Source organism: Triturus cristatus, chromosome 2_1 (genome assembly GCF_964204655.1).
Source record: "Triturus cristatus chromosome 2_1, aTriCri1.1, whole genome shotgun sequence".
Classification (NCBI taxonomy): Eukaryota; Metazoa; Chordata; class Amphibia; order Caudata; family Salamandridae; genus Triturus; species Triturus cristatus.
The window spans coordinates 9,487,866-9,508,622 of NC_140581.1; the positions used below are offsets into that span (position 1 = coordinate 9,487,866).

Below are 20,757 nucleotides of genomic sequence, written 5' to 3' on the forward strand. Positions count from 1 at the left end.
GCCTGTAGTGATTGCTTTTGTGCAGGGAGGTGCCCCTTCAGGGATGTAGAAGATGCTTTTTATGACCTTGTTGACATAATATGAAAGATAGTTTTAAGTCCATGTTTGCCCCTAGGTTTCCATCTTCTTACACCATGGTGCAAGGGTGCCTGTGCCAGCGCATGGCAGCAGTTTGTGCGCCAGCGCAGGAGGAAGCACAGAGCTGTGACATATTCACATCCCTGTGCTTCGGAATTGCCACAGCCAAAGGGCTTGTGGTGCCACGCTGCTGCACTTCCTTGTAGATCTGCCCCTCAAAGCTCAACACCACAAAAACAGATCATGACTGGTGGACACTGTCGAAAATACCAGTCCACCACCATATGTCCCACAGAGCTCGAGGCCTCTCCAACCACATCAAGAGAAGATGGAAACCTAGGGGTAAACATGGACTTAAAACTATCTTTCATATGCCAACAAGGTCATAAGAAGCATCTTCTATAAAAATGAAAACGCTGCTACGCTTCTGCGCATAGCTTGGATACCAACTCATCACACGCGACATGGGAACACTTCTTACATAGGATACAAAATGAAGACACCTCTCTGGCCACCACACACCCTGGAAGGTGCAGCATGCTCCCCATGGAAGCAAGTGCTTCAGCGCCTCGCCCAGACACATACCTTGGCCTTCTTGTATTCCATGTCTCCCATCTTTCTATTCGAGGCTGCACACCCTCCACTGGCCTTATACCTGCCACTCTCCCATGCCAGGCCTCACACTGTACGTCGCAACTTGTATTCATTTCTGAGCTGCATGCCCAGCGTGCCAGTGCCTTGCAGCCTGATACTCACCCGAATGTCCCACTCGCTGCCCAAATATGAGCGCCCATAGCTGAACTGGTAAGGGGTCTCATTGACCAGGGTCACACAGTAATTTCCCATGGTGGGCGCCCAGCTTCACACCTCTGGTGCTTCGAGGATGCTGCGGCTGCTACAGGCCAGGGGTCCCTGTGGAATCAAGACATGTGCACATGAAGAAGGGTAGGGCAGAAGGAGACAATGATTGATAACACAACCTGCACAACGGGCAGCATCACATGCACTTGCATGAAAACTATAATAGATACGAATGGGAGAGACTAAAGCAGGTGCCCCCAGATGTGAAAGTTACACAGAGACCCCCGTAGGCGAAACATAAAATACATTGTGCAAGATCCGCAGCCCAGGCGGAGAGCTGAACGCAGCCACAGCACCTGGAGATGCTGAACAAAAGCACCAACAACTAAGACAGTGATTGGAACAACGGCATGGGACAACATGTACAAATGTCCTATTACTTACCGGTAATCTTCATTACTCCGGGTCCCGTAGTCCTCGACACCGTCATGGACAAGTGAGATGTAACTATCTCACTGACAGAAAAAAGAACGAAGGAATGCTGGACCTTTCCTTCCCCCTCCCACTGGGAGTACTTAAGGAGTACCGTCCCAGCATTCCTCCTGAAATACCAAGCCCCAATGAAGGCCGGCAGACAGGGAGGGAGGGAGGGAAGTCATGACGGTGTCGAGGACTACGGGACCCGGAGTAATGAAGATTACCGGTAAGTAATAGGACATTACCCCCAGGTCCCTCCGTCCTCGACACCGTCATGGACAAGTGAGAAATACCAAAGCAAACACCGGCATTCATACCAGAAAACACAACAAATCACCAGGATAGCAAACAAACCCAGAGATTTATTGGAAATAAAGCAGAAAAAAACATTAGGAGCGAACAGAGCTCAACACCCCCAATGCAAAACCTCCATCATCCCCCAACAGATTGAGGATTCGATAATGCCAGATGAAAGTATTAGAAGAGGCCCACGTGGCAGCCCTACAAATCTCAGAGAGAGGAACACCCTAAACCTCCGCCCAAGAAGCAGCCACCCCTCTCGTAGAACGACCTTGAAGCCCCAAAGGAGGAGGAGAACCAGACAGAGAGTAGGCCAAGGAAATGACTTGCTTCAGCCAACGGCCGATGGACACAGAAGAAGCCTTACCCCCAAGCGAAGCCACACCAAAGGAGACAAAAAGGGAGTCCGACTTGCGAAAAACCGCCGTACGGTCAAGATAAATGCGCAAAGCCCTGCACACATCCAACAAAGACCACTGGGGACCACCAGGAGAATCCAAAAAAGAGCCCAGGGCAGGCAACACCAACTCCTGACACCTGTGAAATTGCGAAGAAACCTTCGGCACAAAAGAAGAATCCAGTCGGAGCACCACACCCTCCTCCGTGAAGGAAAGAAAAGGAGGGCGCGCCATCAAGGCTCCCAACTCCCCAAGACGACGAGCAGAGGTGACAGCCACCAGGAAAACCACCTTGAGAGTGAGAAATTTTAAATCCACCACATCCAAAGGTTCAAAAGGAGGACCGATCAAAACCCGAAGGACCAAAGGCAAATCCCACAGGGGAAAAGAAGGACGAGGCACAGGCCGAGAAACAGTAAAACTGCGTAGAAGACGAGAGACCAAGTCTTCAATATCCGAAAGATTCCCGCACGGGGAACGAAAAGCCCGAACAGCGGCCCACTGTGCCCGTAGAGTAGACACAGCCAAACCCTTCTCGAAACCTTCCCACAAAAACTGAAGGACAACCTGCAAGGAACAGAACAAAGGGGAGACCCCCAACGCCGAACACCAACGATCAAAATTACCCCAATGCCGATCATAAGCCTTAAGGGTAGAAGGCCACCGGGAACGCTGAAGAGCCACCACTAAATGCTGCGGGAAACCACGCCGTCTCCAACCCTGCCTCTCAACTTCCACACCGACAACCGCAACCGGAGAAGTGACAGGCACGGGGAAGACCGAAGTGGAGACGGAGACAGGGGAAGAAACCAGGGACCCTGCACCGCCAAAAGACACACCGTCGGAAACCAGGACCTCCGAGGCCAAAACGGCAGGACCGCCACCACCTCCCGATCCTCCTGACACAAACGGGCCAGAAACCTGGGAACCAGAGCCAGTGGGGGAAAGGCATAGAGGAGACGCGACGGCCAAGGGAGCACTAGCGCGTCCACCCCCCAGCAACCCTCCTGCAGAAACCGGGAGCAGAACCGCGGGAGCTGAGCATTGTGCCGGGAGGCAAAGAGGTCCAGATAGGGACGCCCAAACCTCCTGCACACAAGCCGAAACGCAACCGGGGTGAGAGACAACTCCAGAGAATCCGGAAAGCACCGACTCAGGGCATCCGCCACACAGTTGTCCACTCCCCGAAGATGAACCGCCGTCAGAGACAGCAGATGGCCCTCCGCCCAACAAAACAGGGGTACCATCACCGCATTCAAAGATGCCGAATGAATCCCCCCTTGATGAGTCAGATAAGCCACCGTCACCATGTTGTCGGACCGCACCAACACATTCCGATCTAGCAACAGTCCCCGAAAACCCATCACAGCTCGGGACACCGCCATGAGCTCTCTCCAATTGGAAGACCTGCGACTCTCCACGATGGACCAACGACCCTGAAGGGAGTGAGACCCCAAGGTCGCACCCCAACCCAAGGCGCTGGCATCCGTTGTCAAGACCAGAGAAGGAGAAGACTGCAGGGGCAGACCCAAAGACAGATGATCCCTCACAGACCACCAAAGAAGAACCGGGAGGACCACCGGAGACACAGGAATAAGAACATCCAAATCGCGGGACAGGGGATCCCAGAGAGACAGGAGGTACACCCAAAGGGGGCGCAGATGAAAACGTGCCCAGGCCACCGTAAAAACTGTCGCCGCCATCAGACCCATAAGACGCAACCAAAGGCGCACCGGAAAGGCACCCCCCACCCAGAAACATAGAGCAAGGGACACCAACATTACAACCCGAGGCTCGGGGAGGAACACACGGTTCAGATCCGAACGGAAGCGGGCCCCAATGAAAACCATGTCCTGGGATGGCGTCAGTTGACATTTGGGCAAGTTGATCAGGAAACCATGGGCCCCCAACGCCGAGCACACCACCTCCCTGGCCTCCAGCAACAGGACCCGAGATGGAGCATGGATCAACCAGTCGTCTAAGTATGGGTATACCATCACCCCCTGGAGATGAAGCCACGCGACCAAAGGCGCCACCACCTTTGTAAACACCCTTGGCGCTGACAGGAGACCGAATGGCAACACCATGAATTGATAATGACACCCCAGACCGAGGATGGATCGGAACATGGTAATACGCATCCTGAAGAGCTAGGGTACACATGAAGTGACCCGGCAGCACCAAAGGAATCACCCTTTGTAAAGTCTCCATGCGGAAAGGAATTCTGGCCACCCATTTGTTCATAACCCGCAGATCCAAAACCAAGCGGAAACCCCCCGTGTTTTTGGAAACCAGAAAGATCAGGGAATAAAAGCCCTCCCCACTCTCCGATGGAGGAACCTCTTGAATGGCACCCTTCCGAAGAAGGTCCAGAATCCCGCGAGAAAGATGAGACCGCTTCACACGACTCGAAGACCAAGGAGTCGGCCGAACATCTGAGTCTGGAGGAGGAGCCGTGAACTCCAGAACATAACCCTGGCGAATGATTTCCAACACCCAGACGTCGGAACAAGACTGAACCCAGGCATCCAGGAAGAAGCGCAGTCGCCCTCCAACCAACAACCCGGGAACCACCGCCAAAGAGTCAGGAACGCGGCTTGGCAGGCGGAGGGGACTTAGCCTTACGGTCCCGACCACGGCCAGAAGCAAACCTACCCTGGCCCCTCACAAACTGCCTACGAGAAGCAGGGCGAAAGAAAGATTTGGGTTTAGAAGGGACAGGAGCAGCAGTATAGACCTTAAAAGAAGAAGAATTCTTTTTCTCCTTAAACAATTTGTGCAATTTGGCCTCCAACTCCCCCCCAAACAACATCGTACCCTGAAAGGGCAACCTCAATGCGCATGCCTTCTGCGCAGAGTCAGTTTTCCAGTCCTTAAGGACAAGACTGCGACGCGCAGCCACACAAGCCCCCCCGGTCAGAGCAGAAGCACGCACAACGTCAAAGGAGATATCAGACAGAAGCTCCACCTGACGCTCAATCTGCTCAAGCAAACCAGAACAGTCCGTGGCATTATCCATAGACTGATAGAGAGACTTCAGGTCAGACAGCAGGGACTGCGACACATAAGTCCCGTAGATGCCCGCCCTCAAGGCCAGGTGGGAACCAGAATACACCTTACGGAGCGCCACATCCGCCTTCTTGTCAACCGGATCTTTCAGCACAGCGTCCTCAGCAAGGGAAGTACGCCCCACCAAACTAGCCACAAACGAGTCAAGAGGAATCGAATCAGGTAGTTCAGTAGCCATATCCTGCAGAGGTTAAAGTTTTGCCATGAATCGCGGAATCAGAATGCGATCAGGATCAGCCCACTCGCGCTTCAAAACATCTTTTATGAAGGGATGGACAGACACATCGACAGTGGCAGCACTCTGAAATTGTCGCAACCAAGGGCCCCTAGAGGTACTAGGTGCGTCCCCGTCAGGGAACCCCATGTTCTCCTTAACATGCCTCAAAATACTGGTCATAGCTTCCTTGTCCACATATTTGCCCTTCAACTCTTCATCCCCCAACCACACAGACTCATCGCCTCTAGAGTCCGAAGAAACAGGAACAGGGCACTTGCGACGGGATCCAACATCACCCATCTCCGTCAAAGTTTCCCTGATTAAGCGCTTAATATGCGCATCAGCACCACCATCACGGCGCCTGGACCTGGCAGGGGAGGGAGACCTGGAAGCACTAGAAGAAGAGGAAGACCTCTCCCTGTGATGACGTTTCCTGTAATTCTTCCCCATCGTCAACAACACACCAAACACCGCTGAAACACAAGGTAATAACAACCGCTATGCGGTACTCACCCCCTCTGCTCGTTTTTAACAAGCATCCCCCAGCCGGGATCTCGAGGTGCCTGACTTCCGTCCTCAATTCCAAAAACCGGAAGTCAGGCATGACGAAAACCGGAAGGGGAAGGAGCCACAACCAATAGCGAGGAGCAGCTCGGCCGCGCCCCCTAGCAAGCCCGGCAGGCCAGGAGGGGCGGCCATCGGCTGAAGATAAAACCAACGCGGTATTACACCGCCGCGCGGTTGAGAGATACAAAGAAGCCCGCGCCACTCCCCCCAAGCCCGGCAGGGAGGGAGAGGCCATCCATGGAGGTCCACCGGCACCAGGAAGAACCAGCAGCCCCCAAGTAAGTCCAGAAACAAGGCAGGAGCGTCCTGCTCCTGCCGCGTCCACACACTGTCAGGATGACAGAAAAAAGAACAAAAGGAATGCTGGGACGGTACTCCTTAAGTACTCCCAGTGGGAGGGGGAAGGGTAGGTCCAGCATTCCTTCGTTCTTTTTTCTGTCAGTGAGATAGTTACATCTCACTTGTCCATGACGGTGTCGAGGACGGAGGGACCTGGGGGTAATCACCCACACACCTGTAAGACAACCTCACATGGCAGCAAAGGCACCGGAAGAATACAGTAAACACTCCCAGCAGCAAACAATACAAGCCCCAGCACCAGAGATACCTATTCAAGAGTCCAAGGACTCAAAACCCCAAGACAACACCATGAGTGGAAGCAGAAACCTTCAGCATTGCACTGTGTTGTATTAGCATTTATGTAGCGCTTACTACTCCCGATGAGACATTGAAGCGCTTCACCCCAGGCACCATGATGCTGAAGTCTGTGGTTAGTAACTGGTGTGGGTCTTGTGCTCTCAAGGAAGCTTGAATGGATGAGTCAAGTGTGATCAGTAAAAGGGAATGTGACTTCACGAGCTGGTGGTTGGCATTGATAGATGAACCGTGATTGGGTGCTTGCGGCAGGGTTTGAGTTTCAAAGAAGAGAGGTTGTGATTTGTGAAATGAAAGGCAGAGAGTACAGGGAAATACATTTGTTTGTGGTGACTCACAGTCTAGGGATGTGAAACTATAGAAGTGGCTCCTGGATGGTGCTATATCAGGTACTTTTGAAAGGCGCTGGGATCAGGCCACAGTGCGACCAGCACTTTATCCAGGGCAACTCCGGGGCTGCAAGACTGCAGTATGGGGTAAATCATGCCAGTATCAAAGGGGGTTCTGCTGAGCTGCACTGGACGTCTTCAGGGCCTTACCCTTTGGATCAAAGCCAAGTGTGACCCCTTGAATGCCTCTGGTCTAGCACGGCACAGGATGGGGTGAGGAGGAGCTGGACAGGGCATTCATCATCAAAGAGCTGCAGACAAGGCTGCCTGAGGCCACTGCTAAGCTTACTCGCCATCCTCTCTATGTATGTTACAGACATTAACAAGCTGTTCCACCCCAATTAGATTTTGATTTTATTTATAGTGTTCCTGGTGCCATTTCATTGATGAACACTGTTCACTGTTAAAGAGTTATTTCTCAGGCGCTCCTATATAGGAAGCATTATAGGAATACAACTAGGGCCTCATTACGAGATCGGACAGAAAGCCTCCAACGACAGTCGGACTCTCCTAGACCGTGTTGAAACCCATCTGCCCGACTTGGTCGGAAACAATTCTGATTACGATGCTCATAGTCGGAACGGGAACCATTCAGTTATTCCGAATCAGTTGCGACCAGCAATCAGACCGATTACGATGTCAGATTCTGAAAGCCTGTCTGACTCGGTCTGTCCAACATGAAAAGGGTGTCGGAAACTGACTTAGGGGGCCCCTAGAAGGCACCCTTCATTTTGAGTCCTCCTGTTTTGGGTCAGTGGGGTACCCAAGGGACCCCGTTGTAAAACCACGCACTGTGTGGCAGGCAACATGGGGTGCCCGCCACAAGATGCAAGGTTTTTCACAGATACCCCGTTTCCCCATAGGAGCCTGTGTTGTCAGTCAGATCACAGGCTTCTGTTGAAGTCAACGGGAGTCCTTCCAAACGGTATTCGGAAGCATCATAATAGGTCGTGCGGAACCACCGATCGCTAGGCGGTCGGAACTGAATACGAGAAGGTGTCGGCAGAAAGATTCCGCCCGACATAGTAATGAGACCTTTAGTGTTGCCACAGCCAGGGAACACTGTTCCTTTATTACATAGGGTGACATCTTTCTCAGGCGTTTTATTTATCAAAATCAAACGTATTGCTTTTATGGCCTGGGTGTCCAAGGAGAGACGAGACTCACTAATATTCTGACTGCAGGCCATTTTTGTATCTGTAAAGACACAATGTAATTCGCCATCAAGTCTGTATCCAAGTCAAATAAATTGCCTTAAAAAATTAACAACATGAAGAAAACCATAAAAACAGCAACAAAATACTTCGGCACAAGTCTCAAAGCTCTACACCTGCAACAGTAATGAAAGAAACGGCAAACAGTCCACATAATGTCTTGTGCATTGGACTTTTCAGCCTTGAGAAAGCCCCCGACAACACAGGCATTGTAAGGGGTGAAACACGTTTTGGCTGCATGTATCCTGTATGAAAAACTGCAGGACAGTCTGCAAACACTAAGCACATAAAAGGATTTAAAACAAAGGCATTTGCATGGAATTGACTCTCATTCACTTGGATGTTCATAAACTTCTTATTGAGACTGATAAAATAATTACCAGGAAAACTATACACTTAATTTACTTAAATTTTAACTATAAGGAGGAGTTGGCCAATCCCTGAAGTATCTAAAAGATTTCCAAACAAAACCGAGAAATCCTAAAAGCAGAGGGAGTAGGTCGGTCTGCAAATCTGCACAAATCCCAGATAATGAAAATACCTGCATAGTACCAGACGCAGAGAAAGACACCCGCCTCAACTATGGAAAGGAACTTTTCGCTATCATCAAGGAACTCACCAACACAACAGCGCAACCCAAACCATGACCCCTATACAAGAACTCTACAACAACCTCTCAGATTTCTTCCAAAAAAAATCACAAAGATCTACAGCAACTTCGAACCCCAGACGAACCCCATCCACCTTCCAAGCCTGGTAAACTCATCAACCAAAGACTACCAATTGACGATATGGAACGTCTAATCATCGAGGACACTGCAGCAATAATGAAGACAGTCCACTCATGGGTGCCCACAGATCTGAGGCTCCAACCTGGGAAGAACCACGATCAGCGTTGCACCCACTTCCACCATCAACACCTCCCTCAAGACAGCCAACTTCTCAGGTAGCTAAAAACACACCAGTCACTGCCCTCCTCAAAAAAACATCAGCCAACCCCAAAGTACCCAGCAACTACCAGCCCATCTTGCTGTTCTTGTACGCAGTCAAAGTCATCAACAGACAACTCTCTGACCACGTAGAATACCACACACACCAAGATGACCTGCAATGAGGATTATGAAACAACCACCGCACCAAAGCAACCAGAATCTGCCACTCCAGCAGCAGAATGGCACAACAAACTCAGCACCACAGGAATCTGCCACTCCAGCACTAGAACGGCACAACAGACTCAGTACCACAGGAATCTGCCACTCCAGCACTAGAATGGCACGACAGACTCAGTACCACAGGAATCTGCCACTCCAGCACTAGAACGGCACGACAGACTCAGTACCACAGGAATCAGCCACTCCAGCACTAGAACGGCACAACAGACTCAGTACCACAGGAATCTGCCACTCCAGCACTAGAACGGCACGACAGACTCAGTACCACAGGAATCTGCCACTCCAGCACTAGAGCGGCACAACAGACTCAGTACCACAGGAATCTGCCACTTCAGCACTACAATGGCACGACAGGCTCAGTACCACAGGAATCTGCCACTCCAGTACTAGAGCGGCACAACAAACTCAGTACCACAGGAATCTGCCACTCCAGCACTAGAACGGCACGACAGACTCAGTACCACAGGAATCTGCCACTCCAGCACTAGAACGGCACAACAGACTCAGTACCACAGGAATCTTCTGCTCCAGCACCAAAATTGCACAGCGGTATTCAGATATGGAAAGGAACTTTTCGCTATCATCAAGGAACTCACCAACACAACAGTGCAACCCAAACCATGACCCCTATACAAGAACTCTACAACAACCTCTCAGATTTCTTCCATCAAAAAAATCACAAAGATCTACAGCAACTTCGAACCCCAGACGAACCGCATCCACCTTCCAAGCCTGGTAAACTCATCAACCAAAGACTACCAATTGACGATATGGAACGTCTAATCATCGAGGACACTGCAGCAATAATGAAGACAGTCCACTCATGGGTGCCCACAGATCTGAGGCTCCAACCTGGGAAGAACCACGATCCGCGTTGCACCCACTTCCACCATCAACACCTCCCTCAAGACAGCCAACTTCTCAGGTAGCTAAAAACACACCAGTCACTGCCCTCCTCAAAAAAACATCAGCCAACCCCAAAGTACCCAGCAACTACCAGCCCATCTTGCTGTTCCTGTACGCAGTCAAAGTCATCAACAGACAACTCTCTGACCACGTAGAATACCACACACACCAAGATGACCTGCAATGAGGATTATGAAACAACCACCGCACCAAAGCAACCAGAATCTGCCACTCCAGCAGCAGAATGGCACAACAAACTCAGCACCACAGGAATCTGCCACTCCAGCACTAGAACGGCACAACAGACTCAGTACCACAGGAATCTGCCACTCCAGCACTAGAATGGCACGACAGACTCAGTACCACAGGAATCTGCCACTCCAGCACTAGAACGGCACGACAGACTCAGTACCACAGGAATCTGCCACTCCAGCACTAGAACGGCACAACAGACTCAGTACCACAGGAATCTGCCACTCCAGCACTAGAACGGCACGACAGACTCAGTACCACAGGAATCTGCCACTCCAGCACTAGAGCGGCACAACAGACTCAGTACCACAGGAATCTGCCACTTCAGCACTACAATGGCACGACAGGCTCAGTACCACAGGAATCTGCCACTCCAGTACTAGAGCGGCACAACATACTCAGTACCACAGGAATCTGCCACTCCAGCACTAGAACGGCACGACAGACTCAGTACCACAGGAATCTGCCACTCCAGCACTAGAACGGCACAACAGACTCAGTACCACAGGAATCTTCTGCTCCAGCACCAAAATTGCACAGCGGTATTCAGATATGGAAAGGAACTTTTCGCTATCATCAAGGAACTCACCAACACAACAGTGCAACCCAAACCATGACCCCTATACAAGAACTCTACAACAACCTCTCAGATTTCTTCCATCAAAAAAATCACAAAGATCTACAGCAACTTCGAACCCCAGACGAACCGCATCCACCTTCCAAGCCTGGTAAACTCATCAACCAAAGACTACCAATTGACGATATGGAACGTCTAATCATCGAGGACACTGCAGCAATAATGAAGACAGTCCACTCATGGGTGCCCACAGATCTGAGGCTCCAACCTGGGAAGAACCACGATCCGCGTTGCACCCACTTCCACCATCAACACCTCCCTCAAGACAGCCAACTTCTCAGGTAGCTAAAAACACACCAGTCACTGCCCTCCTCAAAAAAACATCAGCCAACCCCAAAGTACCCAGCAACTACCAGCCCATCTTGCTGTTCCTGTACGCAGTCAAAGTCATCAACAGACAACTCTCTGACCACGTAGAATACCACACACACCAAGATGACCTGCAATGAGGATTATGAAACAACCACCGCACCAAAGCAACCAGAATCTGCCACTCCAGCAGCAGAATGGCACAACAAACTCAGCACCACAGGAATCTGCCACTCCAGCACTAGAACGGCACAACAGACTCAGTACCACAGGAATCTGCCACTCCAGCACTAGAATGGCACGACAGACTCAGTACCACAGGAATCTGCCACTCCAGCACTAGAACGGCACGACAGACTCAGTACCACAGGAATCTGCCACTCCAGCACTAGAACGGCACAACAGACTCAGTACCACAGGAATCTTCTGCTCCAGCACCAAAATTGCACAGCGGTATTCAGACAAAATATTTAAATGAACATATCGTGAGACAAAAATATTGAGTTTGGAATAACGTGATGCAAAAATAGCATGTGCAAGATCATCCTTGACAAGAATATCGATTTTAGGGTAAGTAAGTAATATCGATGTCAACAAATATCTCTGTTGTTAATGTTGTTTACAAAAAATATCGCTGCTAATAATGCTGTTTTAAAAATTATTTTATTGTATTTTAGTATATATTTTAATTGTATATGTTATAAGTTGTTTGTGTAATTATTGTTATTTTTTATATAGTTTGTAAAATATTTGTTGTTTTAAAACTTAATTTATTAGTTTATTGTTATTTTTAGTGCCTTAGCAGCTTGTGGGATTTATAGTGGTACAGGGTAGAAAGATAATTGATTTTAATTACTATTTAATTAATAATAATGATTTAATTGGTAATTGATTATGTTTTGTTTAATAACTTTTTTTATTACGTTAAGTTTCAGGGGCGGGTTGTGGGGTTTATAGGGGTACAGGGTTGGAAGCAACCTAACTTTAGTTAATTATTATTTAATCATGAACTACATTTTGTAACCGATATTATTACAGAACCTAATTTTTTTTCAACATTTTTGTCATTTACAGAGGTATAGGAAAACAATATTTTTGTGTTAGATATTTTTGACTCGACATTTGTGTCCCATGATATTTGCGGTTCCGATATTCTGTCAGTGAACCGCCACACCAGCACCAGGACTGCACAACAGGCTCAGCACCAGAGAAATCTTCAACTACATCACCAGAACAGCAGAACAGGGTCAGCACAACAGGAATCCATCACTCAAGCACTATAAACTCAGAAGAGGCTCAGCACAACAGGAATCTGTCACACCAGCACCATAGCGGCAGAACAGGCTCAGCACCACAGGAATCTGTCACACCAGCACCATAATGGCAGAACAGGCTCAGCACCACAGGAATCTGTCACACCAGCACCATAACGGCAGAACAGGCTCAGCACCACAGGAATCTGTCACACCAGCACCATAACGGCAGAACAGGCTCAGCACCACAGGAATCTGTCACACCAGCACCATAAAGGCTGTCAGGGCTGTACGCCAGCATGCACCCCAGCTTAAAGGATTAACTGGTCTTCGATAATTTTGCAGATGGGAGGTTGCAGCTAGCATAGCGTTGACAGGAGGAAACCTCCTGTGAGTCCTGACAACGGCAGAACAGTCTCAGCACCACAGGAATCTGTCACACCAGCACCATAACGGCAGAACAGGCTCAGCGCCACAGGAATCTGTCACATCAGCACCATAACGGCAGAACAGGCTCAGCACCACAGAAATCTGTCACACCAGCACCATAGCGGCAGAACAGGCTCAGCACCACAGGAATCTGTCACACCAGCACCATAACGGCAGAACAGGCTCAGCACCACAGGAATCTGTCACACCAGCACCATAACGGCAAAACAGGCTCAGCACCACAGGAATCTGTCACACCAGCACCATTACGGCAGAACAGGCTCAGCACCACAGGAATCTGTCACACCAGCACCATAACGGCAGAACAGGCTCAGTACCACAGGAATCTGCCACTCCAGCACTAGAATGGCACGACAGACTCAGTACCACAGGAATCTGCCACTCCAGCACTAGAACGGCACGACAGACTCAGTACCACAGGAATCTGCCACTCCAGCACTAGAACGGCACAACAGACTCAGTACCACAGGAATCTGCCACTCCAGCACTAGAACGGCACGACAGACTCAGTACCACAGGAATCTGCCACTCCAGCACTAGAACGGCACAACAGACTCAGTACCACAGGAATCTTCTGCTCCAGCACCAAAATTGCACAGCGGTATTCAGACAAAATATTTAAATGAACATATCGTGAGACAAAAATATTGAGTTTGGAATAACGTGATGCAAAAATAGCATGTGCAAGATCATCCTTGACAAGAATATCGATTTTAGGGTAAGTAAGTAATATCGATGTCAACAAATATCTCTGTTGTTAATGTTGTTTACAAAAAATATCGCTGCTAATAATGCTGTTTTAAAAATTATTTTTTTGTATTTTAGTATATATTTTAATTGTATATGTTATAAGTTGTTTGTGTAATTATTGTTATTTTTTATATAGTTTGTAAAATATTTGTTGTTTTAAAACTTAATTTATTAGTTTATTGTTATTTTTAGTGCCTTAGCAGCTTATGGGATTTATAGTGGTACAGGGTAGAAAGATAATTGATTTTAATTAATATTTAATTAATAATAATGATTTAATTGGTAATTGATTATGTTTTGTTTAATAACTTTTTTTATTACGTTAAGTTTCAGGGGCGGGTTGTGGGGTTTATAGGGGTACAGGGTTGGAAGCAACCTAACTTTAGTTAATTATTATTTAATCATGAACTACATTTTGTAACCGATATTATTACAGAACCTAATTTTCTTTCAATATTTTTGTCATTTACAGAGGTATAGGAAAACAATATTTTTGCGTTAGATATTTTTGACTCGACATTTGTGTCCCATGATATTTGCGGTTCCGATATTCTGTCAGTGAACCGCCACACCAGCACCAGGACTGCACAACAGGCTCAGCACCAGAGAAATCTTCAACTACATCACCAGAACAGCAGAACAGGGTCAGCACAACAGGAATCCATCACTCAAGCACTATAAACTCAGAAGAGGCTCAGCACAACAGGAATCTGTCACACCAGCACCATAGCGGCAGAACAGGCTCAGCACCACAGGAATCGGTTACACCAGCACCATAATGGCAGAACAGGCTCAGCACCACAGGAATCTGTCACACCAGCACCATAACGGCAGAACAGGCTCAGCACCACAGGAATCTGTCACACCAGCACCATAACGGCAGAACAGGCTCAGCACCACAGGAATCTGTCACACCAGCACCATAAAGGCTGTCAGGGCTGTACGCCAGCATGCACCCCAGCTTAAAGGATTAACTGGTCTTCGATAATTTTGCAGATGGGAGGTTGCAGCTAGCATAGCGTTGACAGGAGGAAACCTCCTGTGAGTCCTGACAACGGCAGAACAGTCTCAGCACCACAGGAATCTGTCACACCAGCACCATAACGGCAGAACAGGCTCAGCGCCACAGGAATCTGTCACATCAGCACCATAACGGCAGAACAGGCTCAGCACCACAGAAATCTGTCACACCAGCACCATAGCGGCAGAACAGGCTCAGCACCACAGGAATCTGTCACACCAGCACCATAACGGCAGAACAGGCTCAGCACCACAGGAATCTGTCACACCAGCACCATAACGGCAAAACAGGCTCAGCACCACAGGAATCTGTCACATCAGCACCATTACGGCAGAACAGGCTCAGCACCACAGGAATCTGTCACACCAGCACCATAACGGCAGAACAGGCTCAGCACCACAGAAATCTGTCACACCAGCACCATAACAGCAGAACAGGCTCAGCACCACTGGAATCTGCCACTCCATCACCAGAACAGCACAACAGACACAGCACCACAGGAATCTGGCACTCCATCACCAGAACAGCAGAACAGGCTCAGCACAACAGGAATACAACACTCAAGCACTATAACCGCAGAAGAGGCTCAGCACCACAGGAATCTGTCACACCAGCACCATAACGGCAGAACAGGCTCAGCATCACAGGAATCTGTCACACCAGCACCATAACGGCAGAACAGGCTCAGCACCACAGGAATCTGTCACACCAGCACCATAATGGCAGAACAGGCTCAGCACCACAGGAATCTGTCACACCAGCACCATAACGGGAGAACAGGCTCAGCACCACAGGAATCTGTCACACCAGCACCATAACGGCAGAACAGGCTCAGCACCACAGGAATCTGTCACACCAGCACCATAACAGCAGAACAGGCTCAGCACCACAGGAATTTGCCACTCCAACACCAGAACAGCACAACAGACTCAGCACAACAGGAATCTGCCACTCCATCACCAGAACAGCAGAACAGGCTCAGCACAACAGGAATCCATCACTCAAGCACTATAACCACAGAAGAGGCTCAGCACCACAGGAATCTGTCACACCAGCACCATAACGGCAGAACAGGTTCAGCACCACAGGAATCTGTCACACCAGCACCATAATGGCAGAACCGGCTCAGCACCACAGGAATCTGTCACACCAGCACCATAACGGAAGAACAGGCTCAGCACCACAGGAATCTGTCACACCAGCACCATAACGGCAGAACAGGCTCAGCACCACAGGAATATGTCACACCAGCACCATAACAGCACAACAGGCGCAGCACTATCGAAATCTTTGACTCCATCACCAGAACAGCAGAACAGGTTCAGCACCACAGGAATCCATCACTCAAGCCCTATAACCGCAGAAGAGGCTCAGCACCACAGGAGCCTGCCACTCCAGCACTACAACGGCACAACAAGCTAAGCACCACAGGAATCTGCCGCACCAGAACTACAAAACAGGTTCAGCACCACAGGAATACTCTGCTCCAGCACCAGAACTGCACAAAAGACTAAGTACCACAGGAATACTCCTCTCCAGCACCAGCATGGAAGACCAGGGTTGTGTGAGATGCGCTTGCAGCAAGAATTGCATTCAAGTGGACAGAAAGACATGTTTGCTCAAAAGTAATGTAACCTACAATGTGGGCACTTGCATGGGGCAAACACAGTCTGTGTCTTATGCTGAAAACAGATCCGAAGGCTGTGACTGCAGTCTGTGCTTATTAATGTGCAAGTGACACACCCACCAACACAGCAGACCCAAACGAAGCAGCCAGCAACCTCGCCAAGTGGATGACCGCCTGCGCCGACGACCTCGCACCACTAAAAATCCCTCCAAGCAGAACCGGCAGCAAGAAAACCCCCTGGTTCACCAACGAACTCAAGGAATCCAAGAAGAACTGCCGCACCCTCGAGAAAGCCTGGCGGCTCGTCCAGACCACAGACAATAGGACCACCCTCAAGCACGCCACACGCAAACACCACCAACTGATCCACGCCACCAAGAAGTCGGCGCTCAAAGAACGACTGGACAACAACGCCCACGACAGCAAGGAACTCTTCAGCATCGTCAAAGAGTTCTCCAACCCCAGCGCCGGAAACAACGTCAGCACCCCCTCGCAAGTCCTCTGCGACTCACTCGCCTCGTTCTTCCACAGCAAGATCGCGGACATACACAACAGCTTCGACGCACAGACCACGCACCCCACCGCCGAAGCAACGCCCGCCACCACCACCCTCTGCAACTGGACCCCGGTCACCATGGAAGACACCACCCGCACGATGAACTCCATCCACTCCGGATCACCAACCGACCCCTGCCCACACCACGTCTTCAACAAAGCCGACGCCATCATCGCACCCCATCTCCGGGACATCATCAACTCATCCTTCCACACCGCCACCTTCCCGGAGAGCTGGAAGCACGCCGAGCTTACCGCCCTCCTGAAGAAACCAACGGTGGACCCCACCGACCTCAAGAACTACCGTCCCATCTCACTCCTCCCCTTTCCGGCCAAAGTCATCGAGAAGACCGCCAACAGACAACTGGCCACCTTCCTCAAGATGAACGGATCCCTCGACCCCTCGCAGTCCGGGTTTCGGGCCAACCACAGCACCAAGACCGTCCTAATCGCTGCCACCGACGACATCAGAACCCTGATCGACAACGGGGAAACAGCGGCCCTCATCCTGTTGGACCTCTCTGCGGCATTCGACACAGTCTGCCACCGCACCCTAGTGAAGCGCCTCAGCAACATCGGAATCCGAGAGAAAGCACTGGAGTGGATCATCTCGTTCCTCGCCGGAAGAACCCAGAGTCCGCCTCCCCCGTTCAGATCCGAGGCCACTGAAGTCATCTGCGGCGTACCACAAGGATCCTCACTCAGTCCAACCCTCTTCAACGTCTACATGAGCCCCCTCACAGCCATCGCACGCCAACACAACCTCAACATCCTCTCCTACGCTGACGACACCCAGCTGATCCTCTCCCTCTCCAACGACCCCACCACCGCCAGAGCCAACCTACATGAAGGGATGAAAGACGCCGCCGACTGGATGAGGAGCAGCCGCCTTAAACTGAACTCAGACAAGACGGAAGTCCTCATCCTGGGATCATCACCCTCCGCCTGGGACGACTCCTGGTGGCCTCCGGCCCTGGGCACCGCTCCCAAGCCAACGGACCACGCACGCAACCTGGGCTTCATCCTGGACTCCTCTCTGTCGATGACCAGACAAGTCAACGCCATCTCGTCTTCGTGCTTCAACACCCTGCGCATGCTCCGCAAGACCTTCAGATGGATCCCCACCGAAACCAGGAAGACCGTCACCCAGGCACTCGTCACCAGCCGATTGGACTACGGGAACACCCTCTACGCCGGAACCACAGCCAAACTTCAAAAAAGACTCCAGCGAATCCAGAACGCCTCTGCACGACTCATCCTGGACATCCCCCGGCACAGCCCCATCACCAGACACCTGAGAGACCTGCACTGGCTCCCTGTCAGCTAGAGAATCACGTTCAGACTCCTGACCCACGCACACAAGGCTCTCCACAACCTGGGCCCTAAATACCTCAACGACCGCTTGACCTTCTACACGCCCACCCGCCAGCTACGATCTACCAGCCACGCCCTCGCCACCGTACCACGCATCCGCAGAGCAACAGCCGGAGGAAGATCGTTCTCCTACCTGGCAGCCAAGACCTGGAACTCCCTCCCCACCTACCTTCGGCGAACCCAAGACCACCTCTCCTTCAGGAAACAGCTCAAGACCTGGCTGTTCGAGCAGTAACATTTCCCCCCCCCCCCAGCGCCTTGAGACCCTCACGGGTGAGTAGCGCGCTTTATAAATGCCGTGATTGATTGATTGATTGATTGATGTGCTAGTACTGGCAAAGTGCTGTAACACCAACACAGGTTTTCTAGTGCCTCCTCTCTGCCCCCCATAAGCTAGACGCTATTGCCCAAGGGCATAGAACTCTAGAGCTGCCACTGCATGGCTTTAGCACCAGGGAGAGCTCACCGCCAGCCAGGACGGCTTCAGCACCAGGGAGAGCGCACCGCCAGCCAGGACAGCTGCAGCACCAGGGAGAACTCACCGCCAGCCAGGACGGCTTCAGCACCAGGGAGAGCTCACCTCCAGCCAGGACGGCTTCAGCACCAGGGAGAACTCACCGGCAGCCAGGAGGGCTTCAGCACCAGGGAGAGCGCACCTCCAGCCAGGACGGCTTCAGCACCAGGGAGAGCCCACCGCCAGCCAGGATGACTTCAGCATCAGGGAGAGCGCACCGCCAGCCAGGACGGCTTCAGCATCAGGGAGAGCACACCGCCAGCCAGGACGGCTTCAGCACCAGAGAGAGCGCACCGCCAGCCAGGACGGCTTCAGCATCAGGGAGAGCGCACCGCCAGCCAGGACGGCTTCAGCATCAGAGAGAGCGCACCGCCAGCCAGGACGGCTTCAGCACCAGAGAGAGCGCACCGCCAGCCAGGACGGCTTCAGCATCAGGGAGAGCGCACCGCCAGCCAGGACGGCTTCAGCCCCAGGGAGGGCGCACCACCAGCCAGGAGGGCTTTAGCGTCAGGGAGAGCGCACCGCCAGCCAGGACAGCTTCAGCACCAGGGAGAGTACACCGCCAGCCAGGACGGCTTCAGCCCCAGGGAGAGCGCACCACCAGCCAGGAGGGCTTTAGCATCAGGGAGAGAGCACCGCCAGCCAGGACGGCTTCAGCATCAGGGAGAGCGCACCGCCAGCCAGGACGGCTTTAGCACCAGAGAGAGCGCACCACCAGCCAGGACACCCACAGAGCTCTCACGATGCACCTCTATCCCAACCACCACACACACCGCTGAGCCAAGGCTGACACCCACAGAGCTCTCACGATGCACCTCTATCTCAACCAGCACCACACACCACTGAGCCAAGACTGTGACACCCACAGAGCTCTCACGATGCACCTCTATCCTAACCAGCACCACACACCACTGAGCCAAGACTGACACACACAGAGCTCACACGATGCACCTCTATCCCAACCAACATCCCACACCACTGAACCAAGACAGTGACACCCACAGAGCTCTCACGATGCACCTCTATCCCAACCAGCATCCCACACCACTGAGCCAAGACTGACACCCACAGAGCTCTCACGATGCACCTCTATCCTAACCAGCACCACACACCACTGAGCCAAGACTGTGGCACCCACAGAGCTCTCACGATGCACCTCTATCCCAACCAGCACCAGACACCACTGAGCCAAGACTGTGACACCCATAGAGCTCTCACGATGCACCTCAATCCTAACCAGCACCACACACCACTTAGCCAAGACTGTGACACCCACAGAGCTCTCACGATGCACCTCAATCCTAACCAGCAGCACACACTACTGAGCCAAGAGTGACACCCACAGAGATCTCACGATGCACCTCTATCCCAACCAGCATCCCACACCACTGAGCCAAGACTGACACACACAGGGCTCTCACGATGCACCTCTATCCCCACCACCACCACACACCACTGAGCCAAGACTGACACACACAGGGCTCTCACGATGCGCCTCTATCCCAACCAGCACCACACACCACTCAGCCAAGACTGACACCCACAGAGCTCTCACGATGCACCTCTATCCCAACCAGCACCACACACCACTGAGCCAAGACTGACACCCACAGAGCTCTCACGATGCACCTCTATCCCAACCAGCACCACACACCATTGAGCCAAGACTGTGACACCCACAGAGCTCTCAGGATGCACCTCTATCCTGACCAGTACCACACACCACTGAGCCAAGACTGACACCCACAGAGCCCTCACGATGCACCTCTATCC

The 20,757-nt window shown here is 51.3% G+C and overlaps 1 protein-coding gene across 1 annotated transcript in view; it reads right to left on the reverse strand.

Moving 5' to 3' along the window:
* LOC146863603 (uncharacterized) overlaps positions 1–20,757 on the reverse strand; it is a 286,828-nt gene that overhangs the window by 243,193 nt on the left and 22,878 nt on the right. The window contains exon 2 of the mRNA XM_085627624.1: positions 835–990. Within this exon, the coding sequence (XP_085483750.1) occupies positions 835–924 (90 nt within the window). The 5' untranslated portion in view covers positions 925–990. The remainder of the gene's footprint in view (positions 1–834; positions 991–20,757) is intronic.